This window comes from Macaca thibetana, chromosome 8 (genome assembly GCF_024542745.1).
Source record: "Macaca thibetana thibetana isolate TM-01 chromosome 8, ASM2454274v1, whole genome shotgun sequence".
Lineage (NCBI taxonomy): Eukaryota > Metazoa > Chordata > Mammalia > Primates > Cercopithecidae > Macaca > Macaca thibetana.
This window is the reverse complement of record NC_065585.1, coordinates 45,482,919-45,510,599: the sequence shown is the minus strand read 5'-3', so window position 1 is coordinate 45,510,599 and position 27,681 is coordinate 45,482,919. Positions and strand designations below refer to the sequence as shown.

At 35.1% G+C, this 27,681-nt stretch overlaps 1 protein-coding gene across 8 annotated transcripts in view; it reads left to right on the top strand.

Annotated features, from left to right (window-relative positions):
- VPS13B (vacuolar protein sorting 13 homolog B) overlaps positions 1-27,681 on the top strand; it is an 859,202-nt gene that overhangs the window by 628,867 nt on the left and 202,654 nt on the right. For all 8 annotated transcript variants that reach the window (XM_050801187.1, XM_050801183.1, XM_050801189.1 and 5 more), the window contains one exon: positions 17,943-18,080. In XM_050801187.1, the coding sequence (XP_050657144.1) occupies positions 17,943-18,080 (138 nt within the window). The remainder of the gene's footprint in view (positions 1-17,942; positions 18,081-27,681) is intronic.

The window sequence follows — 27,681 nt, the reverse complement described above, 5'->3', positions numbered from 1 at the left end:
GCGTTTTATTGCTTTCAGCTGGTCTCATCCAATAGGTGGAAGCCAGCAGTGAGGCATTTGGACAATGAATCTAATCTGGAATACAGGTTTGTTCGTTCTTGCCATTAAGAAGGACTGTTTTGCATGGCAGGATCCCGGAAGGTAGATGGCAGGTGTGGGAATCAGGATTCAGCCTGAGGAAATAGCATCAAAGGAGCTCTAGGCCAGGGTTTAGTGCAAGTCCCCTGCTTTAAGAAAGGGGTAACTAGCCAGTTGCTGAGGAGTAACCCCTGGGCTGCTTGCTGTCCCTCTCTCCTGTGCAGCTCATAATGGGTCAAAAGAGCTGATTGTTAGACTCAAGAACTTTGCAAGACAGTTGTTAAACCACTAGTAGCTTAAATTGGCCATGGTGAAAGTATTTATGCCACAGATGCTTGCAAATTCAATCATATCAGCTCTCCTACTCCAAGAGCCATTTGTTAAACCCTTACCAGCAACAACTGCCTCTCTTTCTCAAACATGTTCTCATTTACTGGATGCCTTTGATATAAAAGATACTTCAGCGGCACTGAAAATATGGGAGATGCTGGTATAGTGGGACATGTTATGTGATTCAAGAACTCATGCCTGTATACCTGATACCTGCTTGCAAGTCTGCTTGGCATTAGCCAAAATTTAAGTGCAGGATTAGGAGATGAATTCTTAACTCTCAGCCCTTCATTAAGTTCACTCAGCTACAGTCACTCTATAGGTGGGTGACCTGTGCTAAAAACATTGGGGGAGGCAGAGGAAAGTAGGAGGGGGAAAGGGGCTGAGAGGAACAGCTATAACCTCTTCCTAAATTTGTAGATATGCAGAGATCACAGAAGCCTCATTTTGCTTACTTCCAGCCCAACCTAAGGATACTCTGTATGTAACCTCAACCTTTGAAACTGTTAAACTGAGGCAAGCCAGGGTCCACAGTAATAGAAAAGAACTGCCAATGATGGACTTGTTTCCACTTTCCGAAATTGTAAGAGCAGACTGGCTTAAATCTGTTTTATTGATATACTCCCAAATCATGTGTTTATACATTTTCATCTAAGTCTGTATTCAGCAAAGTTATAAGAGCTCGTACCAAAGATAGACTTTTGGATTATAATCAATTCCTAGGTTAAAATAATAGAGCACTTCTTGCTTAAAGGGGGGAAAAAAACCTTGTATATAAACTGACATGGAACCCAATCTTGGTACATGAAGCTAGAGTGGTGGTCATGGGCCAGATTTAATATAGGGGTTGGGGGTAAATGTAGGAGGAAGAAGACTCACATACCTTCTAAGGAGCATTTTCTGCATAATATTCTCATGGATGCCTTTCCCTACACAGAATGCATCTACTTGGACATTTATATTATCTCAATAGTATGACTCTTGGTTAGTAATAATCAAAAGTTATCAATATGCATGATAATATTTCTTAAAAGTGAACTTAGTGATCTAGGGAAATTTTTTTCAGAAGACCCAAAAGGAGGCAAGTAATTAAAATACAATGGCTAAAAATAAAATTCAGCTAGCATTTATTGAGTGATCACCCTGTGCCAGGCATTGTACTAACTGCTTTAATGCGTTATCTTATTTCATCCTAATGACAACTCTATGGGAAATGTTCTATTCTTAGAGATTAGGAAACTAAGCCTTAGAGAAGTTAAGTAACTTCCCCAAGGACACAGACCTAGCAGTAAACAGAGCTACAATTCAAAGCTAAGAAGTGTTGGACTCCTGAGTCTAGACTCTCAACCTCTATGGGTCCCCTGAAAAGAAGGATGTGAATTGGAGGTTCTTGCAGTCAGCCTGTATTGTCCCACTTACCATGCAAATGATTCCTCTCTTAAGTTTTAACTGGTGAATTTGTATGTTAACTGGGTCCATGCTGTGATTACACAGTACTCAGGTATGGAAAACCTGGGTTCCAATTCTGTCACTTATATGTATACCTATATCATTACGCACTTATGAAAATGAAAAGAGATAATTCATGAATAATTCTAAAGTACTTAGCATTGAGCCAGCAGGCCTAGGCCCTCATAAATGTGTGCTGGTACTATTTTAGCTGTCAATATCATATAGTGGAAAGAATATTTAACTAGGAGGCAGAAAACCTGGGATTTTTATTCATGGCCCTGCCATCAATTAGTAAAGTGATCTTAGGCAGTTTACTTCTTTGACTTTCTGTTTTCTTATCTGTAAAATGTGATGATTATAATAGATATCAACAAAATCCATTCCAGTTCTGAAGTTTCATCATTCTGTAATTTGGAATTCTGTAATTTGGCTTTGGCTTCAGGGAGTTGATATCTGTAAGGCTCTACAATATCAGGTAGAAATTTATTTTGACTTGTTTTGAAGATGCAGATTTCCTTTGATATTCTAGTGGAGCACTAATTACTTTATGCCGAGTTTTAAATACATAAGTTTTATTAAATGTTAATGAAATTATTTTTCAAAAACCGATCTGGAAATGTGTTTTATGTGTCCACTTGAATGAATTGTCTAAGTCCCATTACCAATTTGGTTATCCAGAAACCCTTTATGTAGCACTTTCTTTCCTGAAAAAAGCACTGTTCCATAACCAGTGTTTTTTGGAAGCCCTGAGATAGTAACCTTATGGATAAGAAAAAAGAGAAAAATAGAAATGGCTATAATGCTAACATTCATGGGGAGGGAAGCAGAGGGAGCAGTAAGTTGGGGGTGGCTAGCTCCATTTCTGCATTATAAAGTGAAGGAGTCATTGCAATGTCTTTAAATTGGAGGGACTAAAGAGATTCTACCATGAAGCTAATGTTCTAAGAAATGTCCAGGAAAAGTTAAAGGCATCATAAGTTAAAAGTGAAAGAAGTAACATGTCATGTGTTTCCACAGTGTTCATACTTTTCCTCTGGATATTAAAATTCTTTTTGGCTGGGCATACTGTCTCACATTTGTAATCTCAGCACTTTGGGAGGCCAAAGTGGGTGGATCACTTGAGCTCAGGAGTCCAAGACTAGCCTAGACAACATAGTGAGACCCCATCTCTACAAAATTTACAAAAACTTAGCCAGTTGCAGTGGCGTGCATCTGTAGTCTGAGCTATCGGGGAGGCTGAGATGGGAGGATCACCTGAGCCTGGGAGGTTGAGGCTGCAATAAGTCGTGATTGCACCAACGTACTGCAGCCTGGATGACAGAGTGAGATCCTGTCTCAAACACAAAATAATGTATTCTTTTCTATAAGGTAACTCAAGTGTCAACCAGCCAATAGCCATTTTAGCATATATGTATGATTGTATGATTTGGTTTGGATGTTTATCCCCTCCAAATCTCATCTTGAAATATGACTCTCAGTGTTGGAGATAAGGCCTGCTGGGTGGTATTTGGATTATGGGGGCAGATTCCTCACAAATGGCTTAGTACCATCCTTTTAGTGATAAGTGAGTTCTTGCTCTGAGTTCATGAAATATATAGTTGTTTAAAGAATGTGGCATCTCCCGCTACCTTGCTCCCTCTCTCCCCATGTGATATACTGGCTTTCCCCTTTGCCTTCTGCCCTGATCATAGCTTTCTGAGGCCTGACCAGAAGCCAAGCAGATGTTAATGCCATGCTTGTACAGCCTGCAGAACCATAATCCAAATATATCTTTTTTCTTTGTAAATCACCGTCTCAGGTATTCTTTTATAGTAATGCAAAAATAGCCTAATATAATGGGCATCTCAATAATTGCCCCATTGTCACATTTCAAAAATACCTATGAGGTTGTTATAGAGATATTGGTTTTCTGGGTTTTGTTTTGAGAGGACAATAACATTTGATTATTTAAAAAAAAATCCTAGCACAATATGGCTTGTCATTGTTTATTGTTTTCTATACACGTCATAAACCATTATTATAGGTGCTCGTGTTCCTTTATATGTAAATCATACGGAGGAAAAAGAAAAAGGATTTTGTTTTACTCTTTAAAAAGATTTAATGGCTGGGCGTGGTGGCTCATACCTGTAATTCCAGCACATCGTGAGGCCGAGGCAGGCAGATCACCTGAGGTCAGGAGTTTGAGACCAGCCTGGCAAACATGGTTAAACCCTGTTTCTACAAAAATATAAAAATTAGCTGGGCATGATGGTGAATGCCTGTAATACCAGCTACTTGGGAGGCTGAGGTGGAAGAATCACTTGAACCTACGAGGCAGAGGTTGCAGTGAGCCGAGATCATGCCATTGCACTCCAGCCTGGGTGAGAGAGCGAGACTCCATCTCCAAAAAAAAAAAAAAAAAAAAAGTTAATAATTTTTTCAAAAAAGGTAAAATCATAGTTTTTATATAAATATAAGAAGAGTATATGTCAAAGGTTTTATTTAATTAATAATTTATTTATCTTATTAATTTGTATGAATATCACAAAAAAATCCATGCACAAGGGACCTACACAGATGACCCTGGTCATCTCAAGAGATTTTTATTCTGAAATTCATAAGTGTCTTAGAATGTCACTTGATCCTGGGCATTATTCATTGTTAAAGCATGGCTCTAGGTGATTCTAGAAAGATGGAAATAGTTTTGACATTAAATTATGAACCCATTTGGTTTAATTTGACATATTCAGGCAACTATGATGAAGAGCCCAAAAGTGAATATTGAAAATCCTTTGAGTGTTGTAGGAATACAGGGTGATATACCAAGGTGACTACTTTAATCAATCTGGCTTTTAAAATTACATCTTCCCTCCTGTCTTACACAATCAGCTTGACTTATTACTTCAGAAGAACCTTTTATTCCTATTGTGCTTTCATTTATACACCAGACATATTTTGGAAATATTCATTCATTCACTGAATGTGAGCACCTGCTGCTTGTCAGATATGTGCAAGACTCTGAGAAACCAGTAATAAGACTCAGTTTCTACCTTCAGGCACCTAGCTTCATGTGATAACCATACTTACTATGATTAATTATGAAGGTTTAGCAGAATAAAGATCTTCATGCCATGGAGGGTTGTGAAACACTTAAATTAGTTAAATAAAGCCTATGACCTTTATTTAACTCTCAGAGAAGCCATTTAGAAAAGCTAGTAGCAGTTGTATGCGATGGTTTAAGAAAAACTGTTTGGATACATCTTTAAAGTTACTGATTTTTTTATTAGTTGTATATTCAGCTCTAGCTGCAATTCAGAATATTTTTAAATATTTTAATTTATTAATTTGCCTTTTGGCTATATTTCTTTGCAATATATTTTAGTCATTGCTCTGGGGTTTCCAGTATGCATGTCTAATCATTCACACTCTATTTAGAGGTAATATTTGATCACTTAAAGGAAGATGGGAGAGCTTTACAACTACATAGGTTCCTTTACTGTCTTCCATTTATGTTATAATTGTCATAAATATTACATCTATATATTCAAAACCCTACCAGATAAGATTTTGATCTTTGTTTCAATAATCTTACATATTTTAAAGAACTGAAGAGGGGGAAAGTGGTCTTTTATATTCCCAGCCATTTACCATGTTCATTGCTATTCCCTTATCCCCAGAGCTCAAAGTTTCCCTCTGGTACATTTTTCCTCAGCATTAGGAACCTCCTTTTGAATTTCTTTTAGAGCAGAGCTGCTAGCAATAAATACTGTTTTCCTTCATCTGCGAGTATTTTTTTTTTTTTCTCATTCCTAAAGGATATTTTTGCTGGATGTAAAATTCTGGGTTGACATTTCTTCTAGCACTTTAGAGATAGTATTTCATGTTCTTCTATCCCCTGTGGTTTCTGATGAGGAATCCGTGTTCATTCCAATTATTTTTTCCGTATTTGTAATGTGTTGTTTTTCTCTAGCTGTTTTCAAGACACCTGCTTATCTTTAGTTTTCTGTAGGTTGATTATTGTGTGTCTGGGCTTGGTTTCTTTGATTCTATCCTGTGTGGAATTCTCTGATCTTCTTGACTGTAAATTTATGGGTATATTGTTTTGGTTTTGTCTACCAAATTTGAGAACTTTTGGCCCTTATTTCTTTAAATAGTCTTTCTGCACCAATCTCTTTCTCTTCTCCTTTTGGAATTCAAGTGTTAAGCTTTTTAATATTGTCCTACAAATCTCTAAGACTCTCATTTTTTTTCTTTTTTTTTCCCCACTCTTCAGATTGGATCACTTCTATTAAATTTTTCACTTCTAAAATTTCCATTTGGTTCTTTTTTGTAGTTTGTATTTCTCTGTTAAGAACTTATATTTCAATTCATTTCAGGTGTGTTTACCTTTACCTCATGAAATACAGTTGTAACAGCTGCTTAAAGTCTTAAATGCCTGTGTCACTGCCACCACTGTAACACTCCCCTCAACACACACACACACACACACACACACACACATACACACACACACACATTGGATATTGGGTCCACCCTCAGTGCAAAGCCAGGAGAGAGAGAGAGAAAAAAAAAAAGAAAAGAAAAAGCAACAAGATTTCCCCTACACTGTTGAAACCACAGGGGCCTTAATTTCCAGACAATGTTTCTGTTGGAGCTTTGGATGTGTCCTTACCTTCACTGTGCACCACAATATAGGGCTCACTCTCAAGTCAAACATAAAAGAAGACACACAACACCACGAACTGGGAAATTCATCACCACATAAGTTATAGCCACAAGTTGGACTTTCCTCCCTAATCTGCATTGTTCCGATTTACTTTTCAGAATTCTCAAGTATTTATTTGCTTTTTGTGTCTTTTACAAGGTTTTTATTTGTAAGCAGCATGAGAGTTAGGCTGCAGTGAGGTTATTCCAGTCTAGGCTGGCACCAGAAATCCTGCCATTTAAAACTAATAATAATGTTTTCTAGTCCATTAGCCAGGACTTGGTTTTCTGGGAAACTTAATAGGGGATTTCCTCTAAAAGTGATACTTTTATATCTTTACATCTTAAGCACAGATCAGCTACATATATCCTAATCAGTAATTACTGCTCCCAAGGAGTTGTCAGCATTAACTTGATTCTTCCCGTGCCACCAATAAGCACACACTCAGAGGGCAGCAATGGTGTTCGCTCTCTGCATTCCTTAGGGCTTTCCTTTCATGTACTATCAAATCAAGTTAGAAGGGGAAAATGCTGTGAGATTCATTGCCCTTCTTGTCAACCTGCCTTTCGCAGAACATGTGACTGATATATAATTTTAAAATATATATGTATAAATATATGTGTATACTATGTAGTAATGTCCCTTATTCATAGGGAACATGTTCCAAGATCCCCAATGGGGCCTCAAATTGTGGATAGTACTGACCTTTATATATACTATTTTTTCCTATAATTACATAACTATGATGAAGTTTAATTTATCCATTTGGCACTGTGAGAGATTGACAACAAAATAATACAATTACAACAATATACTGTAATAAAAGTTATGTGAATGTGGTCTCTCTTTCTCTCTCAAAATATATTTTCAGACCATATGTAATTGCAGGTAACTGAAACCATGGATAAGAGCAGGGGATTACTGTATAAAACTGGCCCTCAGTAGTCATGGGTTCCACATCTGTGAATTCAGCCAACCATAGATCAAAAGTATTCCAAACAAAATTGCATATTTACGGGACATGTACAGCCTTTTTTTCTTACTATCCTCTAAACAATACAGCATAACAACTATTTACATAGCACTTATATTGTATTAGGTATTATAAGTATTCTAGAGATAATTTAAAGTGTATAGTAGGATATAAATAGGCTATAATGCAAATACCAGGTCATTTTATATCAGGGACTGGAGTATCTGCAGAGTGTGGTATCCACAGGAGGTCTTGGAACCAGTCCTCTGTGAACAAGAGATGACTTTAAACATACATATTTAAAAAACTATTTGAGATACTTCCCAGGATAAATAAGTGGAATCTATACCTATATCTACATCTGTTTTACAAAGCTAAAGCGAAATTAAAATTATGACAATTACTTATAATTTTGAAAGCCCTATTAATAGGGTATAATTCACATTCTGCGTAATTTACTGATCCTAAATTATGCTGACTAAATTTTTAAGCTATACATAGCAATATGCTTTTCATCCTTAATTTAAAAACATTATTTAAAGACTAAATTATCAACTTGAATTTTTATGAATATTAATATTAATAATCTACTTCAAATGATTTTCCAAGTAGATAATAAGTCTTTGAGTTAACTTCTTTTTAAAAATATTAGACTAATGTGGCAATGGGCTTTTCCATGCCCTTCCCACCTGGAGCAACCTCTAACAGAAATGAGATCTTCTGCCAGCACCTTTATACATAGCAGCTGTATTATTGGCAGTTCTCATTTAAATAAAGATGTATGTAGTTGTTTTTAACATAATCGTATTAGTTGTGTTTATAAATATTTAAAAATTGGTATTTGTTTTGTTTAAGATAATGGATTCCAGATTTGAAATTGCCTCATATCTTGACTATGCAGCCCAAGGCAGCCTCAAAAAGTCATTTTTCTTCTTGTTTGTTTGGCGCTTTTTTGTTTGTTTTTGAAGAAATGACTGTGCCATTTGGTCAATTGTGAAGGGGCTGAACAACTCTGAGGGAATTTAACTAACTCATTAGTGCAATATCTTGTTACCCATTAATGTGTGCTAGGACCTAACAAAGAAACCAACTAAAAACAGTTACTTCTGCCATCTTGCAACTTATTTACCTGATTGTAACTTTTCAAACAGCAACTAGACTAAAATACAGAAGTTAAAGTTTATTGGAATGTATCACACTGAAAAAGTAGGTCATAACACACTTCTATGTAGGATACTGTAATGCTTAAGATAGGTTATCTAATATGGAACAGTTTCTGCATTTGAAGTTTTATAAATGCCAAAGGTCCAATGAAGAGTCAAACTTGAAATATGGAGTCCTATGAGAGCTCAGGATTAGACCTCTCAGTACTAAGTTTTAATCCTGATTCTACTCCTTACAGCTGTGTGACCATAGGCAAGTTATTTAGCCTCTTTATGCCTCAGTTTCCTTATCTATGATATGAGATTAATACTGGTAGCAGCCTCCTAGGGTTGCTATTGGGATTTAAAAATGTATGAGAAGTTCTTAGCTAAGTGTATGGCACAAGGCTCAATGATTATTAATAAATATTGTTGCTTTTGTCATCATTGTTAATATCTTTAAGTGTTTTTTTAAAGTAGTGGTTGTAAATGGCAAAAAAAATGCACATCATTTCAATGTAATTCTAGCTATTGCGGTTTGAAAATTTTCAGTCAAGTAATTGAGGGTTTTTTTTTTTTATCCTTTCATGAATAGGACTGTAGAAATGTGCCAAAGACATTTGAGTAAACGAACAGTTGAAAAATCATAAAATGGCTTCTTACACCTCATAAATCATATCTTGATTTCATTTATTTGTTGTGACTTTAAGAAAAAGATTGAATTATATGCCTCTTTAGAATTAAAGGTTTTGTTAATATGCCTGGAAAGGCTTAGAATTAACCTGTGACTTTACTGTCATAATGATCACACTCTGAACATTTATCTGGAAATTTAGCTGCTGGGAACATTGCTTGCTGGCTAATAATATGAAATAAAATTATTACTTTGACAGGAATTAGCAAGTTAGTAGACCTCTTAAATGAGAGGCATTCTAGTGTATCACTCAGAGAGAAAGGTGATGAGAAGGTTAAACAAGAAATGGCACAACCAGCTGAGGGAAATAATATTATATGAGGAAGGGTATTAGAACAGAAATCAGAAATCTTGACTTTTAGCCTTGGTTCTAATACCAGAGCTATTTGATGCAAATAGCTAAATTTCTTGGTGCTTTAGTTTTCTAATCTCTAAAATTATTTAATAATATCTGCTCTTAGTCAATTATTGGTTAAATCTGAGTTTCAAGTGAGATGATATTTATGAAATTATATGGAAATATGAAACATTATTCAAACATAAGTTGGGACTTCAGTGATTATTAGTATTAAAAGGGAAACTTTCATTTTAGACATGAGGAAAAGATTAGTGCCCTGGCCTTTGTGACTCCCATTGTAATCATCAACATTTACTTAAAACAAGTGAAAATGGGGGGAATCATTTAAAGGCAGTGATTAGCTTTAATGTTACAAAACCCAACTTTGCTTAGAGCAGAAGAGAGGTTTACAATTGGGATTAAGTTGGATATGTGACTTGGACATGTGACTGCATTTTTTTTTTTTCCACTGAATAGCACCTTGTGCTTACTTGTGCTGAATTTTAATCAAATGTTGGCCAATAAAATACCTGAAACCCACATTAGAATTTAATGTGAAACACCAAATTTTAATAAGAAAGAGATCAAGGACAACACAGAGCAGTACAGAATATGAATTAAAAGGAATTCATTGAATTGATATTTCACATATTATCTGCTGGTTAGCATCATTAAGTATAAAGAATACACTTCCTTCTAACAAGATATGAAAGACTTGGTTCTAAAAGTAAGAGCCAGTGGACATTGATGGTCAAATATTCCAGGAGCCAATTTAATCCCTTCCTTTTCCTGTTCCTATGGGCTGCAGACCTGGGGTTTCAAACCAGGAAATCTCTTGCCCTTCCCATCACATCTTATGAGGTGCAGTGTAGGTGCAGAATCATAGAGCATGTGAAACAGTGCTTGTAGAATTAGCCAAATGCCTGGATATCCACAGGGAGATGGTGGCACTTACCTTGCATCCAGAGCAATTTGGAACTGGTTTCTTGGTTGATTTTTGCTGTCCTCACATTGAATTATTATGATGTTTAATGGATCTAGGTTCCTTCACAATTTAACTTGCAGGCTTTATAGGGGCTTCATGGACTAATTTTGCTTTTGTGGCTACATAAGAAAAAGAAAAAATTAGCCATTTAAACTATAGATGAAAAAGTAAATATAGAAAAATGTATGAAACGCAATAAGCTTGTAGCTTGCCTTTTATATGTCCAGTGGTCAAGAGGTGAGTGTTCTAATAATGACCTCTTATTGCAGGGGATTACACTTGAAGCCATGAGCATAGCCAAAACCAATCACAACTTTGGCCTCTGACAGAGGCTGCTTGGCAGCTTTAATAACATCAGTTTCATAGATAGACACAAATAAATGTAGTATGATAGGACTTTCCAAAATGTTGTCCTTTAAATTCTCTGTAAGTTTTATTAAGAAACACCTTTATTTGTTCTTGGCTGGGGATAAAAGGATTAAGCCAGGAAAAAAAAAAAAAAACTCTCTAGAAACAACTTGTCTCAATAAATTGAGACACAGGAGGGGAGAGTAAGGAATCTCTAAGCACTCACCTGCAACCCTAACTCCTCTTTAGGTGTTTCCTCGTACCCTACTGGCTAGCTGCTTGATCGTCCTTAAAACAGAAAGCTCTTTGAAATAGAAGTTCTGTCTGTTTGTTTGTTTGTTTTGAGACAGAGTCTGGCTCTGTCACCCAGGCTGAGTGCAGTGGCACGATCTTGGCTCACTGCAACCTCCGCCTGCCGGGTTCACGCCATTCTCCTGACTCAGCCTGCCAAGTAGCTGGGACGACAGGCGCCGGACTCCACGCGCGGCTAATTTTTTTTTATACTTTTAGTAGAGACGGGGTTTCACCGTGTTAGCCACGATGGTATCGACCTCCTGACCTCATGATCCGCCCACCTCGGCCTCCAAAAGTGCTGGGATTACAGGCATGAGCCACTGCACCCGGCCTGAAATAGAAGTTCTGGTGTTTACTTGTAAATTATTTTAAAGTCTCGTTTCAGTCCCTTCTTTGTATAAAAGTTGATACACCCAGACACCTTTGGAAAAGGAATCAGCACTCTAACTTCTAGTTTAGAAAATGGAAAGCAGTCTGTTTTGGCTTGCAGATTATTTACTTCCTTGATACAACACTGAATACATAATGAAGTCCAATTACATTGGATACTTCTAAGTGTTATCCACCAGAGACAAAGAGTTTTGCTACTTTTTACAATATGAATAAAGAGCACTGAATCTTAAAAAGCGAAGTGTCATAAAAATCTGTTTATTTCAAAGTAAAATATATATTATAATAGAGGAGTAGAGTGAGACTTTTAGATCAACATCATTTTCTTCTTTATTCTCCCTTGTCTTCTTCTTTGTGTCCATAAACTGCTGTTGTGTTAAGCGCTCTCTTGGCTGTGGCAGTTGCTGCTATTTTGCATTTCACTGGTGGGAAGGCATAGGGAGTCCTGAGGAGGTGGGTTGGAATTGTTGATGGAATCAGTGGGCCCGGTTAGTGATTTGAAGTGAAAGCCAGTCTTTGCCTACTTCCTAGGCTTCCAAACCAAGGTGTCTCCATCCTTCCCATCCTCTGCCCCAGCTGGCCTTGTCAGATGCTTTTCCTCACTATACTATCGCCTACCTGCTTTCAGGTACTGTTGGATTCCAAGCATAAAAGGTTAAAAAGAAGAAGAAGAAAAGAAGTGAGTTCAATTTCAGAGTTTCATTTTGAGTTGGCTGCACTGAATCATGTTGTATTTTACACAATTCAAGTGGTAACCAAAGACATACATAACTCTGTGAATGTTTGCTAAGGGTTAAAAGAAATAGTGAGCAGCACTTCAAAAGACCACTTTTATCAGATTTACTGGAAGCCCTGACAAACAAGTGAAATGAAGGGTTTTTTCTGAAGAAGAGCAAATCTACAAACACAAAGAATATAGTCTTAATCAAGTCTTCATGAAAGTCTTGATTCATCTGGGAACTGAATTGGGGCTTTCTGAATCTTTAGGTATTCCTTATGACATAATATGATGAGATGTGGGGCAGGGGATTAGGATTTTTTGGTTTTATTTTTCTTTAAGACCTGGTCAACCCAGAAGAAAAACAATTATTACAGCTTTGTCAATACAAATGCCTTATTAAAGTGAGATCGAACTCACTCTGAACCAAATTTATGGCTGTGGGAACCAAATTTATAAACAGAATAAATTTATGTTTGTCATTTATTCTGACATATTTCCTACCTTCTGTTACTCCTCATAAGATAAGACTTTCTCCTGTTTCTTTGGCTTAGGGACAGCAGTGTAAATGTGCTCATCAACATCAGCAGGAGTTTATTATTTTTGAGAGATTCCTATGACTTGAATAAATCCAGAAGAGGTCTGAAAGAGCTTCCGATATGAAATAGTTATCTGTTTGTCACTTCATTTACATTATATTCTTAGGCTCCTTTAATCTTAGTTTATCTGGTATATTCCCCAGTGTGTTGACCCTGAAGAATGTGTAATATGAATCCTATATTCTAGACCTGATGATGGAATTAAGGAGAAGTTAAATTGAGGACAGGACAGGAAGACTAGGAGTCATGCCCCTCATCTTCTAGCCATTAGACCATAAGGGACTAAAGGGTGACTTTCAAACTTAAGCCGTTTCTCTGGGATTCTGACACACCTTTCTGCTACTACAGCTGCTTTCAGAGTTTCATTTTGAGCTGGCTGCACTGAGTCATGTTTTGTATGATTCAAATGATAAACAAAGGCATACTTCCCTCTATCAATGTTACTGACTACGGGCATATCTGAAGTAGAGAGTTTAGCAAAAACCGGGAAAGGAGCCACCAGACCTGTCCTGAATTAAATTTTCATTAACCATGCAACCTGTATTTTTCTGGATGTTCCTAATTGCAGTTATTCTGTTTTATCAACCCTGTAAATTCAGGCATACTTTAAAAACCAGGTATACTAATATTTTGTTGGGAAATAGTCATTTGGGATTCCTTGGATGGATTTCCTAGACTTTTACAGTTGCTTTAATTTCTGATTTCTGTTGTGCTTTCTGCTATTACCAGTTGGTTTATTGTGTCTCCTATTAAGTCATCTCTCCTGTAATTGTCCAGGGTAGACTCCTGAGTTTGGTGCCAGATAGTCAGGTCCTCTAACTTGTGCCAAAAGAGAGGCAACTGCACAAAACCCACTTCACTTACTTGGAAAACTCTTATCTACATTATCAGACTTTGCTATTCCCCCAGTTTATACCTTGAGAGAAGGGCATCAAATACCTACTGAAGTGTTTTTTCTTTTTCCCTTTAATTTTTATAAATGCTTGGTAAATAGTGCTATTTTGTCTTTAAGTCCTGAATAATTTATATGTCAGCATATGTTTAGGATCATCCTAGAGATGATCATTCAACAGTACTTTAAAAACGTGCATATGTGTGTGTATGTATGCAGATAGATTTTTTTACATTTGAATTTACTGAATCTGTGTCCTATTTCTTTATTCACCGATCAATACATTTTTAAGCTCTTCTCTTTCAGTGTATGAGACTCACACCAATCTCTTTATGAGCAGCATAGTATTCTATGCAGCATTTATGGTGCATTCATAATTTATTTTATATTTATCTATAGATAGATATTTAGTTTAACATTTCCCAAATTGTTAATATTTCACATGATGTTGCAGTCAACTTCTTTGGACACTTACTTATATATTCTTAAGTGTTTCTTTAAGGTACAGTCCCACAGTTGGCCTTTCTGATTCCAAGGACATGTACATTTATAATTTTGATAAACATTCATTGTCAGGCTTCTCCTCTGCTCATGCAAAAATACTGTATGTATACCCTTATCAACCATCCATGGGAGAATTTGTTTCTTCTCCTTCTCCCCCAATATAAGATATTATCAATTTTTTAAATTTATGCTAATCTGATGGATGAAAAATTGTATTTCTTGTTTTAATTTGTATATCCCCGATTAAGAGCGAAGCTGAGCAGAGTTTTCCTATTTTTCATAAGGCAGTGCTCTCTAGGAGGATTCAACAGCTAAAGGTAAAAACAAAAGCTTAAAAATGCTTTAAGAAACTAGGAACATATATAATTACCTAGGAATAAATTCATAAAGTAAAAGTTAACAGATTTTTTTACCATATGTGTTTAAAAAGTATGCATGCAAAAAGCATCAGAATACAGTTAAATGGCTGCCTCTTTACATGAGGAAGGCTTTGCTAAATAAGGCAAACAAAACACTAATATTCAAAATATATAAGGAACTCCTACAAATCAGTAAGAAAAAGAACTCAAGAGAAAAATGTGTAAATAAATTCTTTGTAGATGAGGAATCCTGAATGGCCAATGAATGAAAATGCTTAACCTGCTTGCTTTTTTCCCCCTATTAATAATATAAAATAACTGTCTTATGTCAACCATATAGATCTTCTTGATTCTCTTAAATAATTATACAGATTATTTATTTATTTATTTAAACATTAATCTGTTGCTGGATATGTAGGTTGTTCTCTATTTTTGCTATGGTAATTCTCCAGTATGTTTATTTACACACTTCTTATTTGGATTAAATTCCTACACATTAATTTCCTAGGTCAAGTGATATACACATTTAAAATCTGTTATGTATTATAAAATGGAATTAATGAGAGTGGACCTCTCATCACAAACTACCAATACAGGCATTATCGGGTGGTTTTTTTTTTTGTTCTTGTTGTTGTTGTTTCTGTTTTTGTTTTTATTTGAGACAGGATCACACTCTATCACTCAGGCTGGAGTGCAGTGGCACAGTCACAGCAAACTGCAGCCTCAACCTCCCAGGCTCTGGTGATCCTTCCACTTTATCCTCTCAAGTAGCTGCTACTACGGGGACTACAGGCATGGGCACGCGCCACCACGCCCAGCTAAATTTTTTTGTATTTTTTTGTAGAGCTGGGGTTTCACCACATCACCCAGGCTGATCTCAAACTCCTGGGTTCAAGCAATCTGTTCACCTCGGCCTTCCAAAGTGCTAGGATTACAGACCTATTGTCAGTTTTTTTAGTCTTAGCCTGTCTGATAGGTGAAAATTTCTACCTTATTTGAAAATATTTGTTTCTTTAATTATTAAGATTTAGTATCTTTTAATGTTTGTATTTTTTAAATGTTTGTATGCCGTTTGATTTTGTTTACTGTTTTGTTTAGTAATTTTCATTTATTGGTTTATTCTATCCACTGGTTTTTCTGTTGGTACCTACATTGAATATGTGAACTCTTTATATATAAATGGTATCCCTTTTCTTTTACTGTCACCTACGTTACAACTTCATCTTTTTGTTATTTAACTTTTTACTCTGTTCTTGGTGTTCTTTGACAAAAGTTTTGTGTGGTCATATATGTCAGCCTTATGTTTTTTAGTTTTGGTGTCTTATTGTTATTATTGTTGATATACAATAGGATAGTTAATGCACATTCCCTCAGTATGCATTATTTTGCTACTTGGAATCTTTATTTCTAGAAAAATGTAGAAAGTTGATTAAGTATGCCACAAGGATAACAATTCTCAGCGCCATGTAAGTTTGAATATGCAGTTACTGTAACTTGTTTTACTTATCCTAAGTCTTACTTGCCAGTTTTTATACATCATATTAATATTTCTACATCAATTTAATCATCTCTGTTCATTATTGTGTTATTTATATCTTTTAAGATCTGTGTTTTCTGTTAGATCATTGTTTTACCTGCACATTGTATTCTCTTCAAAATGATGAGTTATGTCTCCTTGTTTAGCTCTATATGGTACTACTTACCTGATAATAACTACTTTTGATGATAGCTGCAGTGGTGGGACCCAAAATAGATGCATAGGTCCTAGCAGGTTACATAGCTCCTACAAACTGATTCTAGATCGTACCAGCAAAGACTTTTTAATCATCCTTTCACCAGACTTGACTATTATATTTAAAAGAGAGAATAGCACAGTGTTACTATGCAATGGATCTACTATGCATATTCTCACTGCTTTAAAAATCACTGATGATATAAAAAGAGAAGAGTGCACTAGCTTAGTGTTTGATCTTGACCACATAGATCTAACATCATGATCAAGTGCTTTCAGCATTTTCTTTGAAATCACATAAGGTTCATATGTGCCAGATTTCATAAGGATCACATGATAAGGTCAAGAAATACAAATTCCAAAGCAGAATTTATATGCCCACTTCACATATGACAGCGATACTAAATAACCATATGTTGAATATAATACACTGTATGTAAATGCTGTTCTTGAAAGCAATCCAATCAATAAAACCTAAAATAAATAATACTTTAATAACACATTTCAAATAGACTGAAAATGGAATAGATGGACTCTATGGCAAGAACATCCCTATAAAACTGACATTCAGAGACCATTAAAACACAGAGAGTAAAACAATCATGAAACTAAAGAAAAACTGTGAATATTTAGAAGTTTTTTAAAAGCGTGCTACACTGTACGCCAAGATACAGCAGTCGTTTTTATTTAAAGAGCTATTTCAATAAAAGCTGTGGATTCCTAAGTATTAAAAAGCAAATTCAGTTTGCCACAACCAATAACCAAAAATACTTTTAAAAAAATATACAATATTACCCAGATTTTTAAAATACATAGTATTAAACAGAAAAAAAGTCAAAACAGAAAAAGCTCATTTTCATTATAATTAGGATTATTAAGAGACTGACCAATTTTATCATTAAAGAAGGTTATAGGAAAGCTACTGAGGTTAACTTCAAAGGCCTAGCAGTAAAAAGTGATTGTAATGTCAATAAAACTCTGAAACAGATCAAATAGCCCCTAAGTAGTACTAATCTACTGTATCTTTGAAAATGTATATGCTTTTTTTTAAGCTGACAAAATTACCCTTTTTTCATTTAATTTGTTTTTAATATCACATTTTAAAAAATATCCAACTATTAAACTGTTAACAGCAGCTCAGAATACAGAAACTTTACCTTCCCTCATTCATAATATGAATTCAGATTTGAACATTTTTTTTTCCTCTTTGTCCTAGTTCTAGAAAACATGGTCTTGTCATCCCACATTGTACAGTGATAGTTTATATTTTTCAACACGAGTGCTTGTTTATGTGTACAAACAAATGAAACAATGAAGCATGCATACAATTATTTAACCAGTTTTTCTCTCATTTATTAACTCAAACTCATACATGAAAATGAGATGTTTATGATGTGATTGATGTTTTTCATTTCAATTTTGTCACTTTAGATCCTGGGAAGACTCTGCCTGAAGCCCTTGATTATTGCACTGTTTGGCTACAAACAGTGCCTGGAGAAACAGACAGCAAAAGTGGTATTCCACCTTCCTTTATAACACTACAGATTAAAGACTTTCTGAATGGACCAGGTAAGAAAGTCATAAAATTTACATGTGTGTACATTTTTTATGTGAATATATTAACATGTATATAGGATCTGTTAGTACTCTTGACATTCCATGCAAAAAATGAATACTTCACTTTTTCCCAGAGGTGTATGCTTTTCAGGCTGCCGATTTTAGAGATCAACAGGCAAATATAAGTATGCATTAAGAATTACCTTCAGTCTGACAAGAAGGTAGTTATCAACTAAAGAGCAGTTGACTGGAAGCCAAAGCCCCAATATTTTATTTCTACCTTTTCTATTAATTAACTGTATGATCTTAAGTGATTGATCTAATCTTCTATACTTCAGTTTTCTTACCTGTATATGAAGAGGATAGACTGGATGGATGAATGGAAGGAAACATGATATATATACATAAGACAGTATACATAGTTTAGATTTGATAGTTAAATGTACCTGTTTCACATGCTTAGCAAAGTGCTTGAGACATAGTAACTACTCAGTTTTAGATACAGATATCAAAATTTTTTGAGAGCTAATTATGTCCCAGGCACTATGCATTTTAGGAGTATGCACTATAGTTATTCCTATTTTATGAATAAGGAAGCTAAGACTTAGAAAAGTGAAGTAAATTGCCTAAGGTCATAGTGACAGAGGAGCCATTCAAACCTAAGTTTTTATGACTCCAAAGACTAGAACTTAACTTCTGTACTACACTAATTTGGGCATAACTAAAGATTTTTTCTTTATTCCTTGATCTTCCTCCTCTGTCTTTTCTTCCTTCATCTCATGTTCTTCCCCCTCTTCTGTTATTTCTCCCTCACTCCATATAGTCTTAGCTATTTATTTAACAAAAATTATTGCATTTCACTTTTTGTTTTGTTATTTTATACTTACAGTGCTTCAGAGTGTTACCCACGAAATGAGTATTAGTTTCTTCATTAAGAATTTTATTTCATTTTATTTTTTATTTATTTATTTTTTTGAGATCATCTTGCTCTGTCACCCAGGCCAAAGTACAGTGGTGTAATCATAGCTCACTGTAGCCTCAATCTCTTGGGCTCCAGCAGAAGTATAGTGGTGCAATCATATCTCACTGTAGCCTCAATCTCCTGGGCTCCAGCAGAAGTATAGTGGTACAATCATATCTCACTATAGCCTCAATCTCTGGGCTCCAGCAATTCTCCTGCTTCAGCCTCCCAAGTAGCTGGGACTACAGGTGTGTTCCACTACGCCCAGCTAGTTTTTTTTTTTTTGGTTTTTTTTTTGGTTTTTTTTTTTTTTAGTAGAGATGAGGTCTCACTATGTTGCCCAGGCTGGTCCTGAACTCCTGGACTCAAGCAATCCTCCTTCTCAGCTTCCTAATGTGCTGGGATTACAGGTGTGAACCACTGCTCCTGGCCATTAAGAATTTAAAATAGGCTGGGCACAGTGGCTTACACCTGTAATCCCAGCATTTTGGGAGGCTGAGACGGACAGATCACTTGAGGCCAAGAATTCCACATCAGCCAAGCCAACATGGTGAAACCCTGTCTCTACTAAAAATAAAAATAAACATAAAAAATGAACTGGCCATGGTGGCACGTACCTGCAGTTCCAGCTACTCCGGAGGCTGAGGCACAAGAATTGCTTGAACTGGGAGGCAAAGGTTGCAGTGAGATGAGATCGCACCACTGCGCTCCAGCTTGGGCAACAGAGCAAGACTGTATCTCAAAAAAAAGAAAAGAATTTAAAACGATGATTTTACAGCTGTCTTAAGATCTCTAGCAATACTCCGCAAGGCATGAATTTTAAGGAAGGAAAAATATTTATATATAGACTTTGTTGAGTATATGTGTTGTGGCATGCTAGTGTACTTATGATCCATACTACAGATGGAGAAAGCCAGTCATGGATTAAACAGAGACTGAAACCATCTCCACTGACCTTGTCACTGGGGCCCAATTCTTCTTCAGCGTATTTTTCTAGTGCTGGGATTGTAAAGGTGTAGAAGTATGAAGAACTATTTCTAATCTTGATAAACTCTAGATATGGTTTTAAATACATGAAGGAACGCAAGAAACTGAAGGATAAGCAAGTCGTTAAAGTGTAGGAAGAACCCTTTGGAGTGAGGTAATAGACTGGAGAAGTGTGAGTCCTAGTATTTGGTTAGTGAGCATGAAGTACCATATTTCATTCCATCTAAGCCACTATCAATTGTAGAAAAACATTCTATGTACCACTAAAAATGAAAAAAAAACATATGCTATTTACACTGTGATACAGTGCCTTTTTATTACATCAGTGTGAAGACAATTTCTGATTTCAGAGTTGTTCACACATGAAAGACCGAACACAATAAAATAGATGCAATAGGGTAAAAACATGTTAGTTCATGGAAAAGTGACAGGGGAAACTTGGATTTACTTATTTCTCAGTTTTAGTTTCACATTCGTTTTATTTTTAGGCACAGTCACGTTGCTCATTTTGGCTAGAAAATTATCTTGTAGTTTACATTTGATTGATTTGTTTGTTAAAAAAATGGAATTTGAAAGTTGATGGTAAATTAGATACAATATTTTCAAGGCAACCAAATAAATTGAATTTTAAGACAAATGCCAATGAATAAATGAAAAATTATGTATTTACAATTCTGGCATTTAACGTGACTCAGTAGTAGAAATGTGATTTTTTTTTTTTTTTTTTTTTTTTGAGTCACAGTCTCTGTTGCCCGGCTGGAGTGCAGTGGTGTGATCTCGGCTCACCGCAACCTCTACCTCCCAGGTTCAAGCGATTCTTCTGCCTCAGCTTCCCTAGTAGCTGGGACTGCAGGCACACACCATCACACCTGGCTAATTTTTGTATTTTTAGTAGAGGTTGGGTTTCACCATATTGGCCAGGCTAGTCTCTAACTCCTGACTTCGTGATCCGCGCACCTTGGCCTCCCAAAGTGCCAGGATTACAGGCGTGAGCCACCGTGCCTGGCCAGAAATGTACTTTTTAAAGTAGTTGTACTTTTGTGTTTCTTAAGATACTTTTCAAAGTTGGGAATTAAATATATACAATTTCTGATTTTATGTCCATGCTATAATAGTGATAATATATTTGGAGATTTAAACTTTTAAGTAAATGAATTGAAATAGTTATTTTACAGCAGCACTTCTCAAACTTGATTCTGCATTTGAAACTTCCCTGGGGAGTTTGTTAAAATGCAAATGGTGATTTAATAGTTCTAGAAGGTAGGACTTGAAAGTCATGTCTAAAAAGCTCCCAGATAGAGTAGATGCTGTTGGTCTGGTACTGTAGTTTTTGTAGCAAGTTTTATATGGTTCTTACCAAAATTCTTTTTAAAAAAATATACATATGACTTATCATATATGATTTTTGTTTTTAGTATCAGTCTTTGAGAGCCAAACCACAGATATTTTGGGGAACAGGACAGGGCAATGATAAAGAAAGATGAGTGGTTTTTAGAATGGTGCTTTGATTATGGAAAATCGAATATAATATCCAATGGATGATTTAAGTTCTTCAAAGTCTAAAACATTTTAAACAAAAGTACATTTCTTTTATTTGAGGGAAGATTAGTTTAAATGATATATCAGCTGTGTGTGACTTCCTCTAAAACAGTAACCTAACAGCCTTTAACTGCTCCAGAATTTACTAGCTTAGACAAAAATTTTCCTACTGTAAGCAGTTTGTGATTTAGAGTAGATAAGTAGATGTTATTTCATAGAGTAATTATATTATCTCACTACACAGCCAGATTGGCATGCTACTACATTAATTTAGGAATCAAATGGCTATAAGAAGATAGTGAGACTTGAATACCACTAATTAAATGGGAATAACAGGACACATTAAAACAGCTTTTACTATATGAATGTATTATTTTATAGATTTTGACAACTCAAGGAAATTATATTTTTTCCAGCTCCTAGGAAGGATACTATGAGGAATATCATTTATGTTGAGATTGGGCAAACAAATTCCAGCTTTATAATGTTCCCTAATAACATTCCTTTTCCTTGAAGAAAAAGCATTACAAAAAAATAATAAAAGCACTACAAGTAATACTTTTAGTTTTTAGGTAATGTCATTGTGTTATCATTAGAAATCTTTAGCTACTATTATGTTTTAATCTGTATGCATATCTATTTAAGTATCATTCCAGAGAATGTCTTGAACTATATTACTAATTTCCATTTATTTTTTCTTGCTCTTTAATGAAAGGTATAGTAACAATGAAAGTTATGACCCTGAATTAGCCAGGCATGGTGGTATGTGCCTGTAGTCCTTGCTACTCAGAAAGGCGAGGTGGGAAGATTGCTTGAGCCCAGGAGGTAAAGGCTGAAGTAAGCTATAATCACACTACTGCACTCCAGTTTGGGCAACAGAGTGAGACCCTGTCTCAAAAAAAAAAAAAAAAAAAAAAAAAAAGTTACAACCCTTAAAGGTAGAGGGAATACTGATTATAACTGTCTAACCTTAAGCTTTCTTCAAAAAGATGTAAACTTCACAGCTTTTGAAATTTAGCCTTTTAGATTTATTTTGTAGGGATTATTTTCTCTAAACAAGGTGATACAAATGCTGCTCTTTAGCACTTGTTTTTAGAAAAATAATGTGGAGTTCTTGAGTATTCCCCTATTTCATCTGTTCACCTAATGGTACCTTAATAGAGCAAATGGTAGGTCCCAACTTATACATCAAAAACTCTTTCAAAGCGCTCCCAACCCCCCACCTTTTCCCCCTTGTACCCATTAGCAAGGTCAGTGGCTTGGAGAAACCTGGAAAACAGCAGCTACCAGAAACCCACTAGAATAATATCTCCAGCAGGTGATAGATTAGTTGGAACAAATTGGAACCATTGCAGTTCAGCAATCCTGGTTTCTTTCAAGCTGTTTTTAAAATGTCGTCATTTGAGTACACAATCTAAACCCTGCGGAACAGTCCACAGCAGGTTAATTTGAATCATATGATGTGTCACTGCCCTCAGCTGACATGAGCTCTATTCCATGTGTGAAGCCATAATAAATCCATTCCCAACCGAGGAAAATTCCCCGTGAGAAGGTGAACTATTCCAGGCCTCACACTGGCATGCTAGCCCTCTGTAATTGAAAGCAGGGCCACCTGTTCCCAGCACAGTTAGCCTATAGAAAAAAATTAACATTAGATCAGATACTTCTTATATTGAAAAATCAATCATACTTCTTGCAAATTCAAATTCAGCTGTGAAGTGTTTGGTATGACATCATACAGAAATGTAGGAATGTGCCCACTTGATCCCATTTTAAAAGTTTTGTTAACCATAGGATTCCTTAACTTTGAAATGCGATTTTTTTTTTTTTAATTTAATGAGAGCTGACACGTGAGAAGAAGAACTGGAAAGGGTGCAGATTTTTCTAATTAACTCAGGGTTATTTGCAAAAACATTTGAGCCCTCTGGTATTTTTTTCATTGTTCTTTCACAAATTTTTGAGCCACTGTCATTGTAGCCATGAAATGACATTTAAATGACAACAAAGAACAAAAATGCCACATTAGGAAAACATTCCCAAGTCATTTATATTTTATTATAAATTAATGCTTAGCATGCCACATTCATCATATAATTTAAATAACATGGTTATATCAAACACAAAACAATGCAATTTCCCATTTCTTTTAGTGTATTATACATAGTGTCTATATTTGAAATGCATGGCCACTGGTCTTTTTCTCCTAATAGAATCACTTCTTTAGTTTCACCTTGTTTAACTCATTCATTAATTTACCTGTCTAGTTTTCAGTGTTTCTGATTTCATTCTGGCTTCAAATTGGTTTCATCTCTGGTTTTATTTTATTTTGATTTTAAAAACCTGTTGAATTGATTATAATCTTGTTTTGAAGACAGTTTTCTCCTTATATTGTATGGATTAATATAACTGTTTTATAGGTTACAATGATTTTCATTTCTACTTTAAAATAATTCCTAAACATCCTTAAACAATTCCATTTCCACAGACCGCTCTGATTTGAATGAAAATTTGTACTTAAATGCTGTAAAATAGTAAAAGAGTTCTTAGGTACAGTAACACACCATTCGAGTAAGTTTGTTTATATGAATATAAAGTAGAAATTTTAGGTTGTTTACCCTCAAATAGATGTATTTTTTAAGTGTTTTTACCTTTCTTGGTTAACCCTGCTTTTATGTTATCACTGAATTTATTACTCAGTGGGGATCAATTCAGACATATCTGAAGGTAACTGATTCCAGAGGATTAAGATACCTGGAAAAGATTAATCAAATAGTGTCTTGATTTTTCTGGAGTAGAAAATGAAGAATAAATAATATAATTTTTTGATCTTTAAAATTTTTTTCAATCACAAATTTCAAATGGATTTTTGGTTACCTACTTCAAGCTTTATTGAGGTATAGTTGACAAATAAAAATTATAAACATTTAAGGTGTACAATGCGATGTTTTGATAAATGTGTCATTGAGAAATGATTACCATATTCAAGCAAATTAACATATTTATCACCTCACATACTTACAACTTTTTATTTGTGGTGAGAACCCATATGGTCTCCTCTTTTACCAAGTTTTAAGTATATAATACAGTAATATTTATTAATTGTAGTCATAACGCTGTAGATTAGATCTCTAGAGCTTATAGGTCCTGCAAAACTGAAACTTTGTACCCATTCACCAACCTCTCCGTATTTTCCCTTCCCCCAGCCCCTGGCAACGAACATTCTAATGTCTCCTTTTATAAGTTTGACGTTTTTAGATTCCACATATAAATGAAATCATGCAGTTTTTGTCTATTTCTGTTTGGTTTATTTCATTTAGCATAATGTCTTCAAGTTCATCCATATTGTCTCAAATGGCAGGATTTCAATCTTTTTAAGGGGTGAATACTATTCTATTGTGAATATGTACCACATTTTCATCCCCTATTCATCCATTGAAGAATACTTAGGTTGATTCTACATCTTGACTATTATGAATTGTGCTGCAATAAACATAGGAGTCCAAATATATCTCTTCGGCACACTGGTTTCATTTCCTTTGGATCTATACCCATTAGTGCAATTTCTGGATCATATGGTAGTTATATTTTTAATTGATTGAGAAATCTCCATACTGTTTTCCATAATGGTTGTACCAATCTGTATTCCCACCAACAATGTGCAAGGATTTCCTTTTCTCCACATCCTTGCCAACACTTGTTACGTTTTGTCTTTTTGATAATAGCCATTCTAGCAGGAATGATGTCTTTCATGGTTTTGATTTGTATTTCTCTGATGGTTAGTTATACTGAGCACTTTTTCATATACCTGTTGGCCATTTGTATGTCCTCTTTTGAGAAATGTCTGTTTAGGTATTTTCCTATTTTAAAAATTTGGTTCTTTGTCTTCTTGCTATTGAGTTGTTTGAATTTCTCATGTATTTTAGATATTAACCTCTTATATAGTTTACAAATATTTTCTTCCATTCTGTAGGTTATCTCTTAATACTATTGGTTGTTTTCATTGCTAGGCAGAAGCTTTTTAGCTTGTTGTAATCCTATTTTTGCTTTTGTTGCTGGTACTTTTCAGATAATATCCAGAAAAGCACTGTCCAGACCAATGTCATAGAGCTTTTCCGCTATGTTTTCTTCTAGTAATTTCATAGCTGTTGGCCTTATTACATTTAAGTCTTCAGTCTATTTTGAGGCTTTTGGGTTGGTTTGTTTGTGTTTTTGTTTTTTGAGTGACAGAGTCTCACTGTGTTACCTAGGCTGGAGTGCAGTGGTGTGACCACGGCTCACTGCATCCTCGAACTCCTAGTGTCAAGGGATCCTCCTGCCTCAACCCCCGAAGTTTAGTTGACTTTTGTACATAGTGAGAGAGAAGGATCTACTTTTATTCTTCTGCATGGGCTACCTGGCTTTCCCAACAGCATTTATTGAAGAGACCATCCTTTCCCCATTTTGTGTTCTTGACACCTTTGTTGAAAACTAATTAGCTAATACATGCATTTCTTTCTGGGTTCTCTATTCTGTTCCATTGGTTTATGTGCCTGTTTTTATGCCAGTACTATACTGTATTGGTTATAGTTTTATAGTATATTTTTTGAAGTCAGACAGTGTGATGCTTCTAGGTTTGTTCCTTTTGCTCAGGATTGCTTTGGCTATTCAGGGTCATTTATGATTCCAAATAAATTTCAGGATTGCTTTTTCTATTTCTGTGAAGAATGTTTTTGATATTTTGATAGGAGTTTCATTGGATCTGTAGATCAATAGCATGGGCACATCAATAGCATGGGTAGGATGGACATTTTAATAATATTAATTCTTCCAATTCATGAACACAGGGTATCTTTCCATTGATGACCATTTTATAGTTTTCAGTGTACAGATTTTTCACTTCCTTGGTTAAATGTATTCCTAAGTATTTAATAATTTTTTAGCTATTATGAAATGAGATTGTTTTCTTAGTTTCTTCTTCAGTTCTCTGTTAGTGTATAGTGTTCTTCTCTGTTAATGTATAGAAATGCTATGGGTTTTTGTATGTTGATTTTTAATCATGCAAATTCACTGAATTCTAACAGTTTTTAGAATGTATTCTAACAGTTTTCTGGTCAAGTTTTTAAGGTTTTCTATATATAAGAAAACCTTAAATGTTATAAGGTTATCTGTGGAGACAATTTAAATTCACCTTTTCCTATTTGGATTCCTTTCATTTCTTTCTCTTGCCTAATTGCTTTGTCTAGGACTTCCAATACTATATGGAATAACAGTGGTGAGAATGGCCATTCTTGCAGGGTTCTAGATTTTAGAGAAAAAGCTTTCAACTTTTCCCTGTTCAATATGATGTGACCTGTGAATTTGTCACATATGGCCTTTATTGTGTTATGGTATGTTCCTTCTATACCTAATTTTTTGAGAGTTCTTATCAAGAAGGGATTTTGAATTTTGTCAAATGCTTTTTCTGTATCTATTGAAATGATCATAAGGTTTTTGTCCTTCATTCTGTTAATGTGATGTATCACATTTATTGATCTGCATATGTTGATCATCCCTGTGATGATGCCCACTTGATCACGAGTAGATTTTTAATGTGTTTTAAATTCAGTCTACTACTGTTTTGTTGAGGGTTTTTACATCTATGTTCATCCTGGATATTGGCCTGAAGTTTTCCTTTTTTGGCGTGTCTTTGTCTGGTTTTCATATCAGAGTAATACTGGCCTATAGAATAAATTTGGAAATATTTCCCTCTCTTCAGTTTTGGAAGAGTTTGAGAAGAATTGGTGGTATTACATATTTAAGTACTGAATAGAATTCAGTGGTGAAGCCATTGGACCCTGGGTTTTTTTTTGTTGGGAGACTTTTTATTACTGATTCTGTCTCCATACTCACTATTGGTTTGTTCAGATTTTCTGTTTCTTCATTATCTATTCTTGGTAGATTGTATGTGTCCTGGAATTTATCCATTAGGTTATTCATGTATTGGCATATAATTGGTCATATTATTTCCTAAGGATTCTTTATATCAGTTGTAATGTCTCTTGTTTCATCTCTGATTTTATTTATTTGAGTCTTCTCTTTTTTGTTCTTAGTCTAGCTAAAGGTTTGCCTGTTTTTTCAAAAGATCAGTTCTTTGTTTCTTTGATCCTT